This window comes from Vombatus ursinus, unplaced genomic scaffold, assembly GCF_900497805.2.
Source record: "Vombatus ursinus unplaced genomic scaffold, bare-nosed wombat genome assembly UNPS02009205.1, whole genome shotgun sequence".
NCBI lineage: Eukaryota > Metazoa > Chordata > Mammalia > Diprotodontia > Vombatidae > Vombatus > Vombatus ursinus.
Window position 1 is genome coordinate 46,749,551 of NW_020948983.1, and position 16,516 is coordinate 46,766,066.

At 38.4% G+C, this 16,516-nt stretch overlaps 1 protein-coding gene across 2 annotated transcripts in view; it reads right to left on the reverse strand.

Annotated features, from left to right (window-relative positions):
• The window catches only part of APBA2 (amyloid beta precursor protein binding family A member 2), a 133,479-nt gene that overhangs the window by 49,176 nt on the left and 67,787 nt on the right, over positions 1 to 16,516 (reverse strand). For both annotated transcript variants that reach the window (XM_027851938.1, XM_027851937.1), the window contains 2 exons: positions 12,309 to 12,494; positions 853 to 1,032 (listed from right to left, as the gene is read on the reverse strand). In XM_027851938.1, the coding sequence (XP_027707739.1) occupies positions 853 to 1,032; positions 12,309 to 12,494 (366 nt within the window). The remainder of the gene's footprint in view (positions 1 to 852; positions 1,033 to 12,308; positions 12,495 to 16,516) is intronic.

Below are 16,516 nucleotides of genomic sequence, written 5' to 3' on the forward strand. Positions count from 1 at the left end.
TACAGACTCCAGTTCCAGAAAGGTCATGAGCTTATCAAATAAATCGATTGGGGGAATGTAAAGGTTAATTGGCTCTATAGCGGCAACAAAATGTACCAGGCAATCGGTGCCCCGGACATCCATTGCTGCTGGCCTTACAGACCCACAGGAGAGCTAGTGCCTACACACAAGAAGAGTTCCCTGTCACAGTCTAAGCAAGCTGGCTTCAAAAGGAGGCTAGAACGAGAGTAGCTTCCTCCTCCTCCTCTTCTCTCATTTTGCTAATGGGCCAGGTTCACTGAATGCCTCAATCCTCAGAGTTTTACAAAAAGCTTCCTATGGGCATCTCCTCACACTTGACCAAAATCAGTTCATAGCTTTGGAATGCAAAAGCATCCGAGCATTCCAAAAACACTCTGTAAATATTTCATTTCAAAAGATGGAAGAAAGCTTTTCTGAAATGTCAACTATGTTTTTCCAAACTGCTGAGTGCCAATCAGTGACAATAAAAACCATTAAAATGTAAATTTTCAAGGTCATTAAAACTGATTACAATCTCCTTTGTTATATCAACACCTCATTATAACATACAAGTAGGCAACACTACAAGGACACCTAAGATGCAGGCTTTGTTCCCCACTTCAATCAAATGTAAAAGCAATTATTTTTATGATGGATGTACAAAGGCTTTAACCAACAACGTCAGGCATCCCTGATAAGCCTAGATATAAGAGAGGTATTTTCTCATAAAAATGCCTTCATTCCATCTCTGCATTGTTCAATTATGATAACAAGCCAGAGCAGGAATGCATAAGTTAGTAGATAAATACAATTTAAGAATTTTTTTCTGGAAAATTAAAGTAATAAGCTTACCTCTTTGCAATTTTCTGAATTAGAGAAATGTATAAGGTCATCATTATACATTTCTTGAGTATTGATAATGTCACTATATTCTTTCTGACTTAGGTCTTCAGGGTTAATGCCATTGGCCCGCAGAAATTCTTGGTAGGCCACGCTGAATGCCTGGCCAATGGACTGAGCAATCAGCTGCGCCTGTCAAAAAAGAAAAAGACGTAATTGAGAACTTTGTCCTGCATAACCCCTCTGGCTCCAAGCATCAGGAAAGGCAGCAAACAGCATAGCCACAGGCTCCCAATAGGAGAGCTTGCAAAGTGAGTACACAGGGTTTCAAGGGGTCAGTTGCTTGGAAATCTGCCCTTTAGAACCAAAAATAAGAAAGGAACTCCATCCTCCATCTGGCAATGATCGAATCTCAATCAATACTCTCATAGCCAGGAATAACTTCAGGCCAAATTTTGAGGCTGGTCGGTTGTCTTTGGTGGGTCTCTCCTACCTCCTTCCTGTACCCACTTGCAACACATACATCTTTCTGTCTCCTTTACCTCTTACCCCAGCACTTGGGGCTTTATGCTTCAATCAGAGCCTTACTGTTAAGTAGAGGAAAGTAATACAACAGATGAATTCTCATTCCAGTGTTATGGATTTAATTTCTTGCCAAGGAAGAAATATCTATAGTTTTTAAAATAGATTCAGTAAGCAAAACTTAACCCAAAGTGGGGGGGGGAATCTAATGATGGAATTGCAGACATTATGGCAGCTGGGTAAGGGATACAATTGTGGGTAGAGGTGCCTTCTGGCCTCTCTAAGTCAGACTGTCTAGCTGCTCATGTCCATGACCAACCCTGCCAATAGTCTCCAAAGGTACCTCCAAATGACAGGTACACTGGCCATTCCTCCCAGGTTGGATTTCCTTTCTAAGTATCCAGGCAGAACAAGGGATTGTTTAAAGATAAGAAGACACATATCCTACAAGCTTAAGGTGCCGAGGTGCAAGAATGATATAGAGAGGAGGACAACCCCACCTGGTTTACAAGGACCCTTAAGGGAAGAGTTCAATAGTAATTCAAAAGTCCTTTCATTCAAATCACTGGTTCTAGAGTCAGAAAACATAGGATCAAATCCTGCCTCTGATGTTTACTACCTGTGTGATTTATCCAGGAGGGCATTTTCTAAAAGCTATATTGTTCTCAGCACTGACATAAATGATAAAGAGAAGAAATGGATAAAACAGATCACCTAAGTCTTTTTTTAAAAATGCTTCATGAAATTGACCTTAATGATCTCTACAGATCCCTACTTGCAACTCCTAAATTCAGATAACCACATAAGGATGTGTCAGCAACATCACCAGATGGGACCTCAAAGGTCAGTTAGTCCAACCAGTACCTAAACTGATACATACCCTTTACAACAGAGGTGTCAAACTCAGGGCCCTCTGGCTACATTCTGCCAGATTAAATGTAATTGGGAAATGTTTTTAAAAATACAATTGTTATTGTTGTTGTTCTGTGGTGACCAACTCTTCATGACCCCGTTTGGAGTTTTCTTGGCAAAGATACTGGAGTGGTTTGCCGTTTCCTTCTCCAGCTCATTTTACAGATGATGAAACTGAGGCAAACAGTGTCGATGTCATCGGACTCCTACCTCCCTCATTACGGATACTGTGCCCTTTTAAATAGAGCTTAACACCATTTGTCTTTAATGATGGTAATGTGTGACACATTAATACATTCTGAATTTGCAACCCATGAAAACCCTCAGATCTTTTTTTGCCCACACTTGTCTAGTAACATTCCGCCATCTTTGTGCCCAGTAGAACCAACTTAAGTTCCTTGAGGGCAGGGACTATTTCATTTCTGCCTTTGTCATCCCATTACCTAGCACAGTGCTTGGCACATAGTAGGTGCTTAATAAATATTTATGTAATTGCATTGACTTGTGCAGTTGATTCCTGGAACCTTTATACGATCTCTAGTCTATGTGCCAGGAAAGCCTTCAGCATCTTTGAAGTGTAGATGCCTAAAAGTCAGAAAACCACTTAGTAAAACAAGTTTAGGATCCCACCTAGAGATCTGCTTGACACTTACCAGCTATGTGAGTAAAGCAATGGTTTTCTAAAACCCGGACCTTGGACAGCAGTGCAGTATAGTGCAAAGGACACTGGTCTTAAGAGTTCAAAGCCCTGAGAGTTTGAGCCCCAGTTCTGACATTTGCAAGCCATGAATTGTCTCCATGCCCTCAATAAAAATGAGGATAACATTATTTGCATTACCTGCCTCCCAAGGTTTGGAGGAAAGCACTTCATAAATGTGAATTGGCATTGTTATCCTTCTTTTCCTTCCAGCCACTTGGGAAATGAAACATCCAGGGTAATAAGATTCCAGTATGGACGCACTTGCCAAATGAAAACAGCCTTTGGCTTCCCAGCATTAAATCACTATCCTGAATCCTCAATGTGCTGTCTCCTAAGAAACATAGCTCCCTCCTCATTAAGGGAGTCCCATGTCTTCCCACCCTCAGCTGAGGCAGCAGGTCTTTATCTATGATCACAAAGCAGAATCAGAAGATTTGACCCAGATGCTTTCCAATTCCCCTCTGCAGTTCTTTTTTCTTCTCACATCCCCCAGTCTGGGTTTCATTTTGCTGAAGGTGATGACATGAGGACTTCTCCCTGCTGGGCCTGCCTATCCACTCCAATCTTCTCTGCCAGCAATAGAGGGAATCTCATAAGCTGGCTTTCACTGTAGCCTACGAGACCTGCATGTTCATCAGTGTCACAACACAGCCTGCTCCTGGCCAGGGCAATCTCTCCTTTGCTCTATACAGGCCAGCGGCTATGTGTCCCCTACCATGGCATTGATGCAACAGAGCCAATGAATCCATTTGTCTTCTAGGACCTATTTTCTTTAGACATGGCTATATTTTAAGCATGTCTGATACCTGCCACATTGTCGATGGAAAAGAGCACGTTTAAAAATCAATAACATCACTCTTGCTACTTCTATCATTCATCGGACAAGATTTGAGAAACTCCCAGACCAGGCTAAGATGAAAACTAAACCTTGGTGGTTTGTAATAATGAAGTGAAAGACTCAGGAAGAGTATGACAGTAACAGTCACCGAATATTTTAAAAGAAAAAAAAAGGTAATTTACTTATTTTCCAATGCCTGGCACATAAATGTTTAATAAATGTCTGTTGATTGATTGATTGAAAGTACTATGCTTGCCTTAGAAGAAAAGAAATTTGAAGCATAGTGGATAGAGAGATGGCCTCTGAATCCTGTCACCCTCCAGAGAATAGCACTTAACCTCTCAATGTCCCAAGCAACTATCTAATACCTTAAGATGCAAAATGGCTGCAGATCTTTGCTGGGAGAAGAGGTTCATTACCCAGAGCTCCTTACACCCATGAAATCACAAGACTGGTTAATAATAATAGTAATAGTAGTACTATTAATTATTATTATCATGCCAACTATGTTATTTATTATTAATAATTAGTATTATTAACAGAGGTAGTATGGTATAATAGAGTACTGGGCTTAAATCCTGCCTCTCACATATACTAGGTGTATCCCTAGACAAGTCATTTAACCTCGAATTTGGCTTAGGTTACTCACTAGGGTTTATCTGTTAAGTTACAGTCTATGCTGGTGGAACTAATTCCCCATCCCAAGAGTTCCCCATGTTACCAAAATCAAAGATGCTTTTCGTATTTGCATATACTAGTTTTATGACTCTCTGAATATTATTTCATGCTCTCATCTATAAAAGGAAAGTCTTGGCTACATACATGGTACTGTGGAGAAAATATGCTGGCCAGAGAATCAGAAGATGTAGATTCTAGGTCTAGGTTCTAGATCTTGCTCTCCAACTCTCTATTTATTTGACTTTACCTCTCTAAGGCTCAGTTTCCTTACCTATAAAGTGAAAAGGTAAAACCAGATAATCTCTCAGAGGTCCTTCAGTGTTAAAATTCTTTACTCTCTTGATTCCCAAGGTTCCTCTGTGCTCTAAAATTTTATGATCCAGCTTATGATACTGCTATTAAACTCCTACACTAATACTTTAACCATGCTATGGAAGTAATCCTGAGAGTTGCTGAAGGCTCAGTCAGTAGACCACAAGTTCTGGCAGATCCTATCACATTGGCAAGTCTTTGAGTTGGAGTGCCTGTCATCAGAAGAGCAGCCTACCTTAGATAAAAGAAACTCATTGCTAGGCTGGTCACCAGGTGGTGATTTTTTTTTTTTTGTTAATAGCCACAATTCATGAAATTATACTTAAGTAGAGAAGGTGTTATAATCTATGTCAGCCAAGCTAGTGCCCACACCAATGGAGTTAAGGCTCTTTTAATGCCTGAAGAACTAAGATACAAATGACTATTAAATAAATAAAATGAAGATAATTAATAGAAATCTCACAACTCACAAAACACATCCAGAATGATGTACTTTTACATGCCACAAGTTGATGGCACTGCACTAGAAACATCCTTAAATTCCTAAGTCTTTTATTTGAAAAAGCTATGAATTTTAGATGATATCACTGCTTTTGTAAATAAAGCCCAAAAAATAGAGGAAGGGAATTATTTCCATTTTTTAAAAAATTAATAAGAATCATCCCCACTTGTATCTGAAATGATCACAAACTCCAAACTTCTGGGGTTAATAAATAGGCCTTTCCTGTTGTTCCTGGTTTATAATGGAGTTTGGGGGCATATTAATTATGATGAGGACAAGATCTGAGATCCTCAGACAAAAGCACACCATCATGGGGCACCATATCCACTTTTCTGGAAAGGGGAGCTTCAAATGCTTCACATACAGCACATGTTGACTTTTATGGCCACAAGGTGGCACTATAGTACCAGTAAATGGAGGCATGGAAGCATAGAGACAAGTATGGTTAACAGAGGATGTGAGAAAAGGGTTACCTAAGTTGACCCAGGCTAAAAACCAAGGTTGAAGAAGTTTGTTTCTTAGCATTGACCCTCTCTCTCACCATCATGGAGTCCAGAACTTCCACATAACCACAACCAACCCCAACCTCGATATATTCTTTAGGGACCCATGGGACTGTGCCTGTCCTTCATCCCCTGGTTCCAGACCCTTCACAAATGCCTTAAGTCCCATTCCCTCAGAGTCCCTTTTTCCAGGGTTCGGATGCATTCATGAGGATCAATAATCGAACCTAGCACACTCCTTTCTTCTTTCACTAATGATACTGACATTTTGTAATAGTATTTTTTCATATAAAGTGTCTTAACCCCAAAATAGAAATTTCGGGTTAGGTGGTGCAGTGGATAGAGTGCCAGGCTAGGAGTCAAGAAGACTCATCTTTCTGAGTTCAAATCCTACCTCAAACTAACTAGCTATGTGACCCTGGGAAAGTCACTTAACCCTGCTTGCCTCAGTTTCCTCATCTGTGAAAAGAGCTGGAAAAGGAAATGGCAAACCACTCCAGTATCCTAGCCAAGAAAACCTCAAAATGGGTCATAAAGAGTCAGACATGACTGAAAAATGACTCAACAAGTAAAAACCTGATATCTCTTAAAATGTACCTATGGGCCTTTTCTACCTGGGAATAGAGCTAACCCTATTATGGTGGCACATAGGAAGCCTGAGAGCAAGAAGTCACTTAGGATCTAAAGTGGGACAAATCTACATTTGTCTGAATCTAAAAAAAAAATCTAAAAAAATCTAAAATTAGGACAAGTCTGAAATAAACTGCCAAGATTGATTATTTAATACATTGCTAAAGAAGGATATTTCAAATGAATGATAGTCAAGTCTCAATTATTTGCTGCAAATATTCATTTTCAAACTGGTTTCTTACTGTTAGATACCATGGTTCCATCCTCTCCTCTTGCTATCAATCTGTGTATGCTGGGGGAATGCAAATTAATTTTAGTATGATCCCAAGTGAATTCACCATCCTCCAAAAAAACCACATATCTAATGCATTTCAAATCAAAATATAAATTGTTTTGGATTATCTGATTGCCTCAGTTAGCATGGATAATTGGCAGTTGACAGTGCTAGGATTCTAAAATTTGTTTCAAATTGGAGACTGGCCAAAATGACCATCAATTGCTTCAGGGCATTATTTCTTCCATCCAGGAAAATGAAGCAGTTCTACTAAGCTGCAGGGGTCTGCTGGATAATTACTATTTTTCATAACCAGGCTGCTTGATATAGTGGAAAGAATTATGAATTTGGAGTCAGAACACCTAGGGTCAAATCCTAATTCTTTCACTTTTTTATTACCTATGTAACTTTAAGAAAGTCACTTAAACCTCTTTGGACTTTATTTTATTCATCTATAAAATGAGGTATCATAAGATCACAGATTAGAAGCTGAAAGGAACCTTAGGGATAATTTAGTAAAGTCCCTTATATCATAGGTGGGGAGTTTTATGAGGCTCAGAGAAGTTAAATAATTTACCAAGGTTACATAGTAACTATCAGGGCTCTTTCCACTGTACCACACTGCCTCTCTTGGGTTGGATAAGATTTGATTTACAGGGCTTATGGCTTTAAATCTTATGTAACCCAGAGCAGTCACCTGCAGGGGTGACTAGGGCTGAATTTAGAGGGCACTGAATTTAAAGATTGCTGACAGTACATACAATTCTTCAGTAGCATATAAACACTAAAGTTTATCACCTAGTTAGCAAGAATAATAATTAGTTAATTAAGTAAAACATTAAATAATCAAAAGAGGATGCTACCAGATAAGGGCTAAAGTGAGTTACTCCCCCACCCAGTTTTATTCCATTTACACCTCTATCCCCATACACAGTGACCTCCCCAGAAGCCTTCAGCTGCTGTCCAGGGACTTTTCCCTGCCAGCCAAGGAAGGCATTTGTAGTAATTGCCCTGTGAACAAAAATTCCTACCTTCAATTCTGAAACCCTACCCGGGATGGGAAACCTGGGGCTTCAAGGCCACATGTGGCTCTCTAGGACCTCAAGCATGACCTTTTGACTGAATCCAAACTTGACATGTTTGACATGCTAATGTGGCCTTGAGGCCCCAGGTTCCCCACCTCTGCCCAACATATATTTGGTGAAACTCACTGTTTACCCTCTGCTACAAGAAGGATCATTTTCCTGGCTGAACCCACAGATCTTCATCATCACTACACAGAACTCATGAAGACTAACCCTGAAGGTCCATTTTTTAAATTCTCTATTGGACTAGAAAGTGTGAACCTTTTATATAATTCACTCAAGGTTCACTGGCTGTTCTTGTCCTTCCCTACATCCTGGTCTTTCTTCTTCCAACTTCCTGATACAGGTTTAGATTCCCCTCTGCATCTATAGATTATTTTTCCTCTTTATGTTCATTTTAAACTTCTCCCATTCTTTCAAGGAACACTGTTTTCTCCTTGTTTCTTTCTTTAGAGAACAGAGAAACATTCCTCTAGCTCTTTTATCTTCTCCTATACTCAGATTCAGAAATATGCGAAGGAATACTGGGGAGAATGGGAAAAGGCAAAATGGTAATAATTGAGCAAAGAAGTCCTGGGTAAACAAAGAGGAGGTTGGTCCTAATTATAATAATCTTTTAAAACCAATAAAGGAATTTAGACCTTATGAATCATGAAATAGGAAGCCAGTGAAGCTTTTTGAATAGAGAAGTATCATAATGAAAGCAGTATTTTTGGAAGAATACTCACACTATCATATAATATGTTTTAGAAAATTAAAGCTTGGTTCTTGAAAGGTCAGCTTGAAATAATTCAACCATGAAGAGATGTGGATCTAGAGTAAGGTGGTAGCAATAGAAGCCTTTAAGAGGGAAAAAATTAAGTGGACATGATTGTGATTAACTAGATACAAGGGAAGGACCATAAAAGCTCAAATATGACCCCAAGGTTTTAAAACTGGTACAAGGGAAGGAGAATAAAGGGTCACATATACTGAGTGACTTAGAGAATAGTGTTAGCACTGATAAAGTCACTCAGGAAGATAGAAAAGGACCTTTTGGGGGAGGGATGCCTTTGTAGGGAAGAGAAAATGAGTTTGGCTTTAGGTATGTTGAGTTTGAGGCAAGAAAGTATGAAAAGCCTGTAGTCATTTAGAGATAAAGTAGTGAAACTTGCAAAAGAAGTCAATCATATCAATTAGTCAATAAGACACTTATTAAGTACTTATCATGGGCCAGGGACTACACTAAGTATGAGGGATACAAAGAAAAAGTGAAAGCTGTTCCTACCCCAATCAGCTTTCATTCTAATAGGTGAGACAAAAGAATGGGTATGTATATGTGTGCATGCATATGTATGCTTGTGTAAATACATACATATGTATCAGTATACCAATATGTACACGTAGTATATATGTACAAGATATCTGCATAATAAATACATAACTTTGGAGGGAAAATGATGAAGATGGAATATATAGGAAATCAATAACAGAGGCAATGGTTGAAGTAAAGAGAAGAAAGGGGTGTAGCAAAAGTAAAGATTACAGATAGGACCAAGGACAGAAGCTTGGGGAACAGTCACAATTACTGGATGAAGAGAAAGAGAAGCCAATAAAAGAAACAGACGGTGAGATCAGTTTCGTGGAAAGAAAACCAGCATAGGAGAATGTCATAAAAACCAAGGAAGGAGAGAATACACAAAAGGAAAGGGGTGATCCATAGTGTCAAATGCTGTAGAATGATCAAGGATGAAAAATATAGCCATTGTATTTCTCAATTAAGAGGTTAATGATGACCTTCAAGAAAGCAGTATCAATTGAATGACGGAGATAGAAACCATGGCATTCCCTCTGATTTTTCCTTCTAATTACTCTGTATTTATCTTGCATGTTCTGTTATATGTTGGGTCTCCCTTTAGCATGGAAATTCCTTGAGGACAAGAACTGTTTATATTTTAGCACTTAGCACAGTACTTGACACAAAGTAAGTATCTGATAAATGCTTGTGGATTGATTTAGTTTGATTTTAGATTCAAAGTTCCCTTAGAAAGCAACAATACTGAAGTATTTCCAAGGGGAAAGTACCAATAAATTAAAAGACAAGAATAACAAAGAAGTCTATTTCCCTGTTAGTTTCTCTTCTCTGTTTTGTTTCATTGCTCTTCATCTCCAACTTTGGATTGTCTTTAGCTCACACTTTACTATGCTTCCTCCCATTTAACACATTCTATCCCTAACAATCCTAACAAATTTCTAAATCTGATTCTAAGGGAAGACTTGAATTTAACAATTTAATTTCCCATTGATGTTATTACTTCAAATAGATCAATTTCATTTTCCTAGACGTGGCAGGGAAAGGGTGGAAAAAGTCAGTTGGGACATAGATTTGGCCCATGTCCATCAAAGCTAAGATTTTCTTTCCCAAATAAAGTTTCTAATACTGCTTATTAATATTACTTATAAAGACTATGGGAACACAAGACTTAGTTCTACTGTTAATGGTCTCTAAGATACCCACAAATCCTTTTTACACAAGAATATCTTTCCTAGGTTTCCAGATTTCCACAAATATATGTGCATAGGTACATTTAATTAAACTTGGCAAGAACAACCAGAGCATCTCAAACCCAGTAACCTTGTTGAGTCCTCAAAACAGGAAAAAAAAAACACTGAAAATGGGCCCACATGAACTTGCCAAAAAGACCTGAAGGACCAGTTTTGTGGTGCTCACTCAGGCTCTTTGCCTGAGTTTGCACTCTGCTGAGATTCAAGCCAGCTGGATGGGTGATTAGAGACACAGGGGGCCATAGCACTATTATGTTCCCAGACTGGCTCCTTGGACTCTTTCACCCCTTCTCCCCTTTCACCCCTATGTAATCTAACTTTACTAATGATGACTTTAACATCATACTTGAGCATTCAAAAGATGTAGAGGTAGCTTGATCATATGTTTTTCTTAACTTTAGTGAAGTTAAATATGCTCAAATGAATTTTCCCAGAGTGTTGTGAAGTAGAAAGGCAAACAGCACATGTGGAAACACTGCCAAACACACCTTCAGACACAAGCACACGCAGCTTTAAGCAAACTTGATACTTATTTTTAAAAGATAATTTTATGTCAAAGACAATACAGAAAATTTAGGAGGGAACTATTTGCTCTCAAAATGATGCACAATAGGATTTATTTAAACAGAAAGTTCAGTAAAGTGAATTTAAAATGTGATTCAATTTTTGTTCGGACGAACACATGGTGTAGTGAAAGATGGCACCAGACTGAAAGTCAGAAAATTTGGGTTCTACTTCAGCCACTAATAAGCTGAGTGACTTTGGACAAATCACATAGCCCCTGAGGGCCTTGGTTTCTTCATTTGTTTACAACAAATAAAGGTTGGACTAAATGATCTCTAGGGTCTCTTCCAGCTTAAAAAAAAAACATAAACAACAAAACCTGTTGCATAACATTTGGCCATTGATGAAACAAATTAAAATGTTAAATGGCCCCTGCTCTTATGTGGCACTCCTACAGTGCTGGTCAGAGAGTGGCAGAAAAAGGCCAGAGAGTGCTAAGGATTAAAGAAAACTGGCCAAAGTTGTATGACCAACTTAGAGAGGATATATATATATAGATATATAGCTGATCCAAAATATCTTTGACATAAGGACTGATAGAAAAATTTGAGACTCCAAGACTTTCCATTGACTCTTACAATAATTTTACATCGAATTTGTACATAGTATATCATTTCTAAAGAGTTCTGAATGTTTTCATCTGAATAATTCTAACTTCACAACATGAAGTAGAAAAAATACAGTTATAGTTACATCAAAAATAATAATAATGATGATAATAGCTACTACCATTTACATAGCACTTTAGTTAGGATTTACAAAGTACTTTACACATATTATCCCATTTGATCCACACAAAATTTTTATGAGCCCTTTGCTTTTATTTATGCCCCATTTTACAGATGAAGAAACTAAGGACAGGGTCACATAGCTATCTGACATGGAAATGAACTTAGGGTTTCCTGACTCTAAGCTGTCTCTGTCCACTACATACTCAAATAGAAATGGAGCCACTAACCTGTACAAAAAGGATCCCTCAAGGCAGCATATTGATTTGGAGAACAACATATTAACCATGTATTATCTCTGTTCTGGATAGGATGACATGAGTTCAAATCCAGCCTCAGACACTTACTAGCTATGTGATCCTGGGCAAGTCACTTAACCCTGTTTGCCTCCATTTCCTCATCTGTAAAATGAGCTGGAGAAGGAAATGACAAACCACTCCATTATCTTTGCCAAGAAAACCCCAAATGGGGTCACAAAGAGTCAAACAACACCACCACGTCTCTGTTCTATTATATTTTATTTACTTTGTTCAATGTTTCCTGATTATTTGTTAATCTGCTTCAGCCACACTCGAGAGTGTTGGCAGCAGGAATGTGGCCAGTGGACCGCATGTGGGATACCTCTGCATTACATAGTGCTGCCTCTTTCATACCAATTACCAAATAATTTACTTACATCCTCTGACTCAAAGACATGGCAGATCATCTTGTATTGTTTCTTCCCTTCCTGGGCACCAGGTGTGGTCTCAATACAATCTTGAGAAGCTGATCTGGGCATCCGACGTCTTGCCATTAACACGACAATATTCCCAATGTCAGCGATGTAGGATATAGTACGCAAAGCATGGTCCATCATGGTTTCCTACCAATGGAGAAGGAAAGCCAAATCAAGAAGCATCTCTGAACTGTGTCACTGTGCCTATTGGGCTCACCTCTTAATGCTTCTAGAGACTATTATCCAGATATATTATTAGTGTTAGTACTTTTCACGTGATGATCTCCTCAACAATAGGAGAAGCAAAAATACATACTGTTTACATGTCCTTGGGACATTCATACAAATAGCTTTGAAATATACTCACCTGCTCACTGCCTCTACCTGACTCCCTCCAGGCCAGACAACAGGACTGAAGATATTCAGGTATGCAGGAAGAAGACACATAGGGAAGCCAAAGTGGCTTTATTTCTTTCTTCCAAGGGTGAAATTTGCTGATAGTGAAGGTGCCCACAAGGAATATAGATGGGTACAAATGTCATAGCAATAGCAATACATATCTAAAGTTATAAAGGTAGCATTCCAAACACATGGTAGAAAAGCAACTATAAAAATAGCCATCAAGATGATAAATTCAACAAAACCTCCATTAACCAGAACTTTCAATAAAGAAGATTTTCCCAGTATACTCTAAAGAAACCAGGCAAAGCACAAGAATATATCTTCATATCGGTGATATATTTTTAAAAAACCAACAGCAATATCTAATTTCCAAACTTTGTTCTGGAATTCATACATACTTAGACCAATCCCCTCTATCTCCTTTATATGAAAACTCATTACATTCAGATGCCTTTGTGTACCTTACAGCATTATATAAATGTCAGTTATTCTTACTCCCAATACTTTTATTCCCAGAAAAGTGGACTAGTACATTTTAGAAAGCTCTTTGACAAAATCAAAACAAAAAAGCTTTCCTACTTAAAACTTTCAGTTAACCAGAAAATTAAGGTGTCCAGAATCAGACCTAGTAAAAGGCACTTGAAAAGTTCTCTCCATTTGAAGTCAGTAGCATCCTGACTTCAAAACTTATTTGCTGTAAGATCCTGGGCAAGTCGTTTAATAGCCATGAGCCTCAAGGGGGAACTTATACCACCACTTAACAGGGCTATTTGTGAAGAAAGTGCTTTGTAAATCTCAAAACAACATAACAATGTTACTATTATTTTTCTTACCACTTTTGACAAGATCTGAGAGTTGAACCCCTATGTGTTCCTGTCTACCTAAGGCTTTGAGACTTCGCTCTTAACACACTGGATTTGCCTTATCACAAAATAAATGCCTATTAATGCTTTGATAAACATTATTTTCTGGCATTATAAATATGTACACTTATAAAAAAAGTATTTCTCTAAGCGACCCTTGTCTCACCTCTCCCCAAACTCTGACACCACCACCCCCACATACCTCCATGAATTATACCCTAGGAGATATGTAGACAGGTCTAACTTTTCTACCCAGAATATTCTATTCCCCAAACATCCTGGATCATTGGCATTTTATTATAGTAGAACAAAGTATTCAAGGTGAAATCCTTGATTATGTTAGAGTTGGCCAAAAATCATCAAGTTCTGCCATTGGCTGAAGGCCAAAGAGATCATGAGTCCTTTCATAATTGCAGAAATGGGAATCTATGGGGAGCAAGAACTTTATCTTGGCTATAGGACAAGATTAAATTTTTTAAAAAGCAGCTTCTATTCTAGAAGATTGCCATCCCACCTCCCATTCCCCTCAGAGGGATGACCCTCTAAGCACTCTCCAGTTTCTAAGATTCAAAAAACCATCTTCAATTAGAACACATTATGCTGGTACTTGAAAAGCAGCCCTGGCTGTGAGCTTGCGTATGCACATACCGAGTACAACAATTGCCTGGCCTAGAATTTCCTTCAGAGAACAGGGGGATGAAGCTCAGTGTTAAATTTTCCATAAAAAACATTCTGTTCACAGAGCATAAAGCAACTAGGCATTGTATGGGGAAAGTGCTGACCTGCGTGGGTCACACCAAATGGCCCAAGAGCAGTTTCTGAAGCTGATCCAATTCTTTTAGCTCAGCTTAAGGCCATATTACTCTTGTTGCTTTGATTTTATTTTTGTTATTTTGTCCATTAAATCATGGTCTGCTGTCTCCTCCCAAAAATATTCTCCTTCTCCATGAAGCATCACACAATGGCTTTGAACAACTAATAAGTTTCTCTTCCAGTGCCATTATCCCCCTTCCATAGAAGGAGAGGTGAGACATGGTGTATTCTTGTGACCTCTGAGATCTTCCTACCTCGTGAAGTTCCATGTTTGTCTTGTGCGCTGATCTCAATCTGCCCTGCTAATTTCATTCCAGCAGTAGCAAGTGCGTTTTGTTTTTAGCTACTCAGGACTAGAGGTTATTTCAAAAAAGAAAGGATAAATGTCAGCTTTTCAATACTCCTTCATCTCAGGCCTTGGCAAACACAAACATTAAAAGAGTCACCCACCTCTCCACCAGATATCCTTTCACATTATCTGGGGGGTAGGAGACATAGAAGGTTGATTGTGAGACATCAGTGTAAATACTTCAATCAAACTGATTTCTCATTTGTATGTGGAGAAACCTGCCATTCTTTCTATATTGACTTACCTTCTCCCATAATTTAGAGATAGTCTCGGACAACTAGGGTGGTAAATAAAAGCATAGCTGAGTGTGTTAGAAAGTTTTTTCTTCCCTTTCTTCAGTTGAAAATTCCATTTAACTAAGTAGATCTGCCTGGCATCTGTAGAAGTACTCATTCTGCAAAGTTCACTCTCCATGGAGGTCTTCAAGCAAATGCTGGACAACCACTTTTCAAGTATGTTTTTAGCTATGATTCTTTTCTTGGACTAACTAGCCTCTCTCTGATGTTCCTTCAGACTTAAATTCTGTGATTCTGTAGAAGGAGAACTAGGCCATTGGTCTAGCAGACAAGACAAATAAGGATGGAGAGTATCAGGCACTGCTTAACAATTTTGTTCTTCGAGGTTAAGGTGACTATGTTTCTAATGCTTTTCATCATTTCAAAATAATGGGGTGGAGTAGTTTTTTGTTACGCAAAAGGGAAAAAATCACCTTGCTCAGAGTGTAAGAGCACCTTTTGAAATGAAGGAAATTGGTCTAAACAACCCCCAAAAAAACAAAAAATAAAAATAAAATGCCAAATAGCAAAAACAAAAATAGATTACTAAGGACAAAAGAAAAACAGCATAACACTGTCATGATAAAATCAGAAAGCTCAGGTGAAAAATGAGACACAACTTTAAAGAAAATGGGAGATAGTTCTTCAAACAGACCAGGCCACAGTGGACTTCAAAGACAAATCTTAAAGGAATAGTGCTTATTAGGCATAGAAAAGATGAAAAAGGTTACTTATCTGTTGTAAAATTTATGAAGTATTATGATAAGAAGGGCCTTGATCAATTTTCCTTCCCTTTTCCCATATGTGCACTTAAGCTATCATAGTAATGAATTATGAGGAATATTCAGAAGCATTGCCTTAACATAAAGATAAAAGACAATGCCATGGGTTGTCAAAGACCATTGTGGAACTTTCTTTCATAAAATAGACAATCATCATCAGTTTGGTTTAGAGAAAGGGATCTCTATTCAACAGTCCCCAGAACTCTCCTGTGACTGCTTTCTCTGAATCACTTGGTTCATCGCAGATACCCCTTATTTTCTAAATGGTCATTCCCCCAAAATACTCTTAGTGCTCTTCAGCCCTGGAATTGAATGCTCAGTGGTTAGCAGAACATTCATTGCAGATGAAGCATGAAAACAAATGCTGTAAAAGTTTCAGGTTTTCTCCTCCATTATTCTGTAAAATTCCTCTCTGCAGGGAACTCTTCTATAATGGACACTTCCTGGAAGAATCTTAAACACTGCAGGCTAAGGCACTTTCCAATATTCTCCACTGTATAACCTAAAAGGACAAGATCCTTGTCTCTTACTATGCAATGGTGATAAGGGGGCAAGAGTCAGAGAAAAATAGTAGAAATGTCTACTCTCAAAGTTGAGTTATAATGAATACAACTCCCCTCCCCACTTTTCAGGAAGACGATGGAATTCTTTAATCATATATACACAGAACACACACACACACACA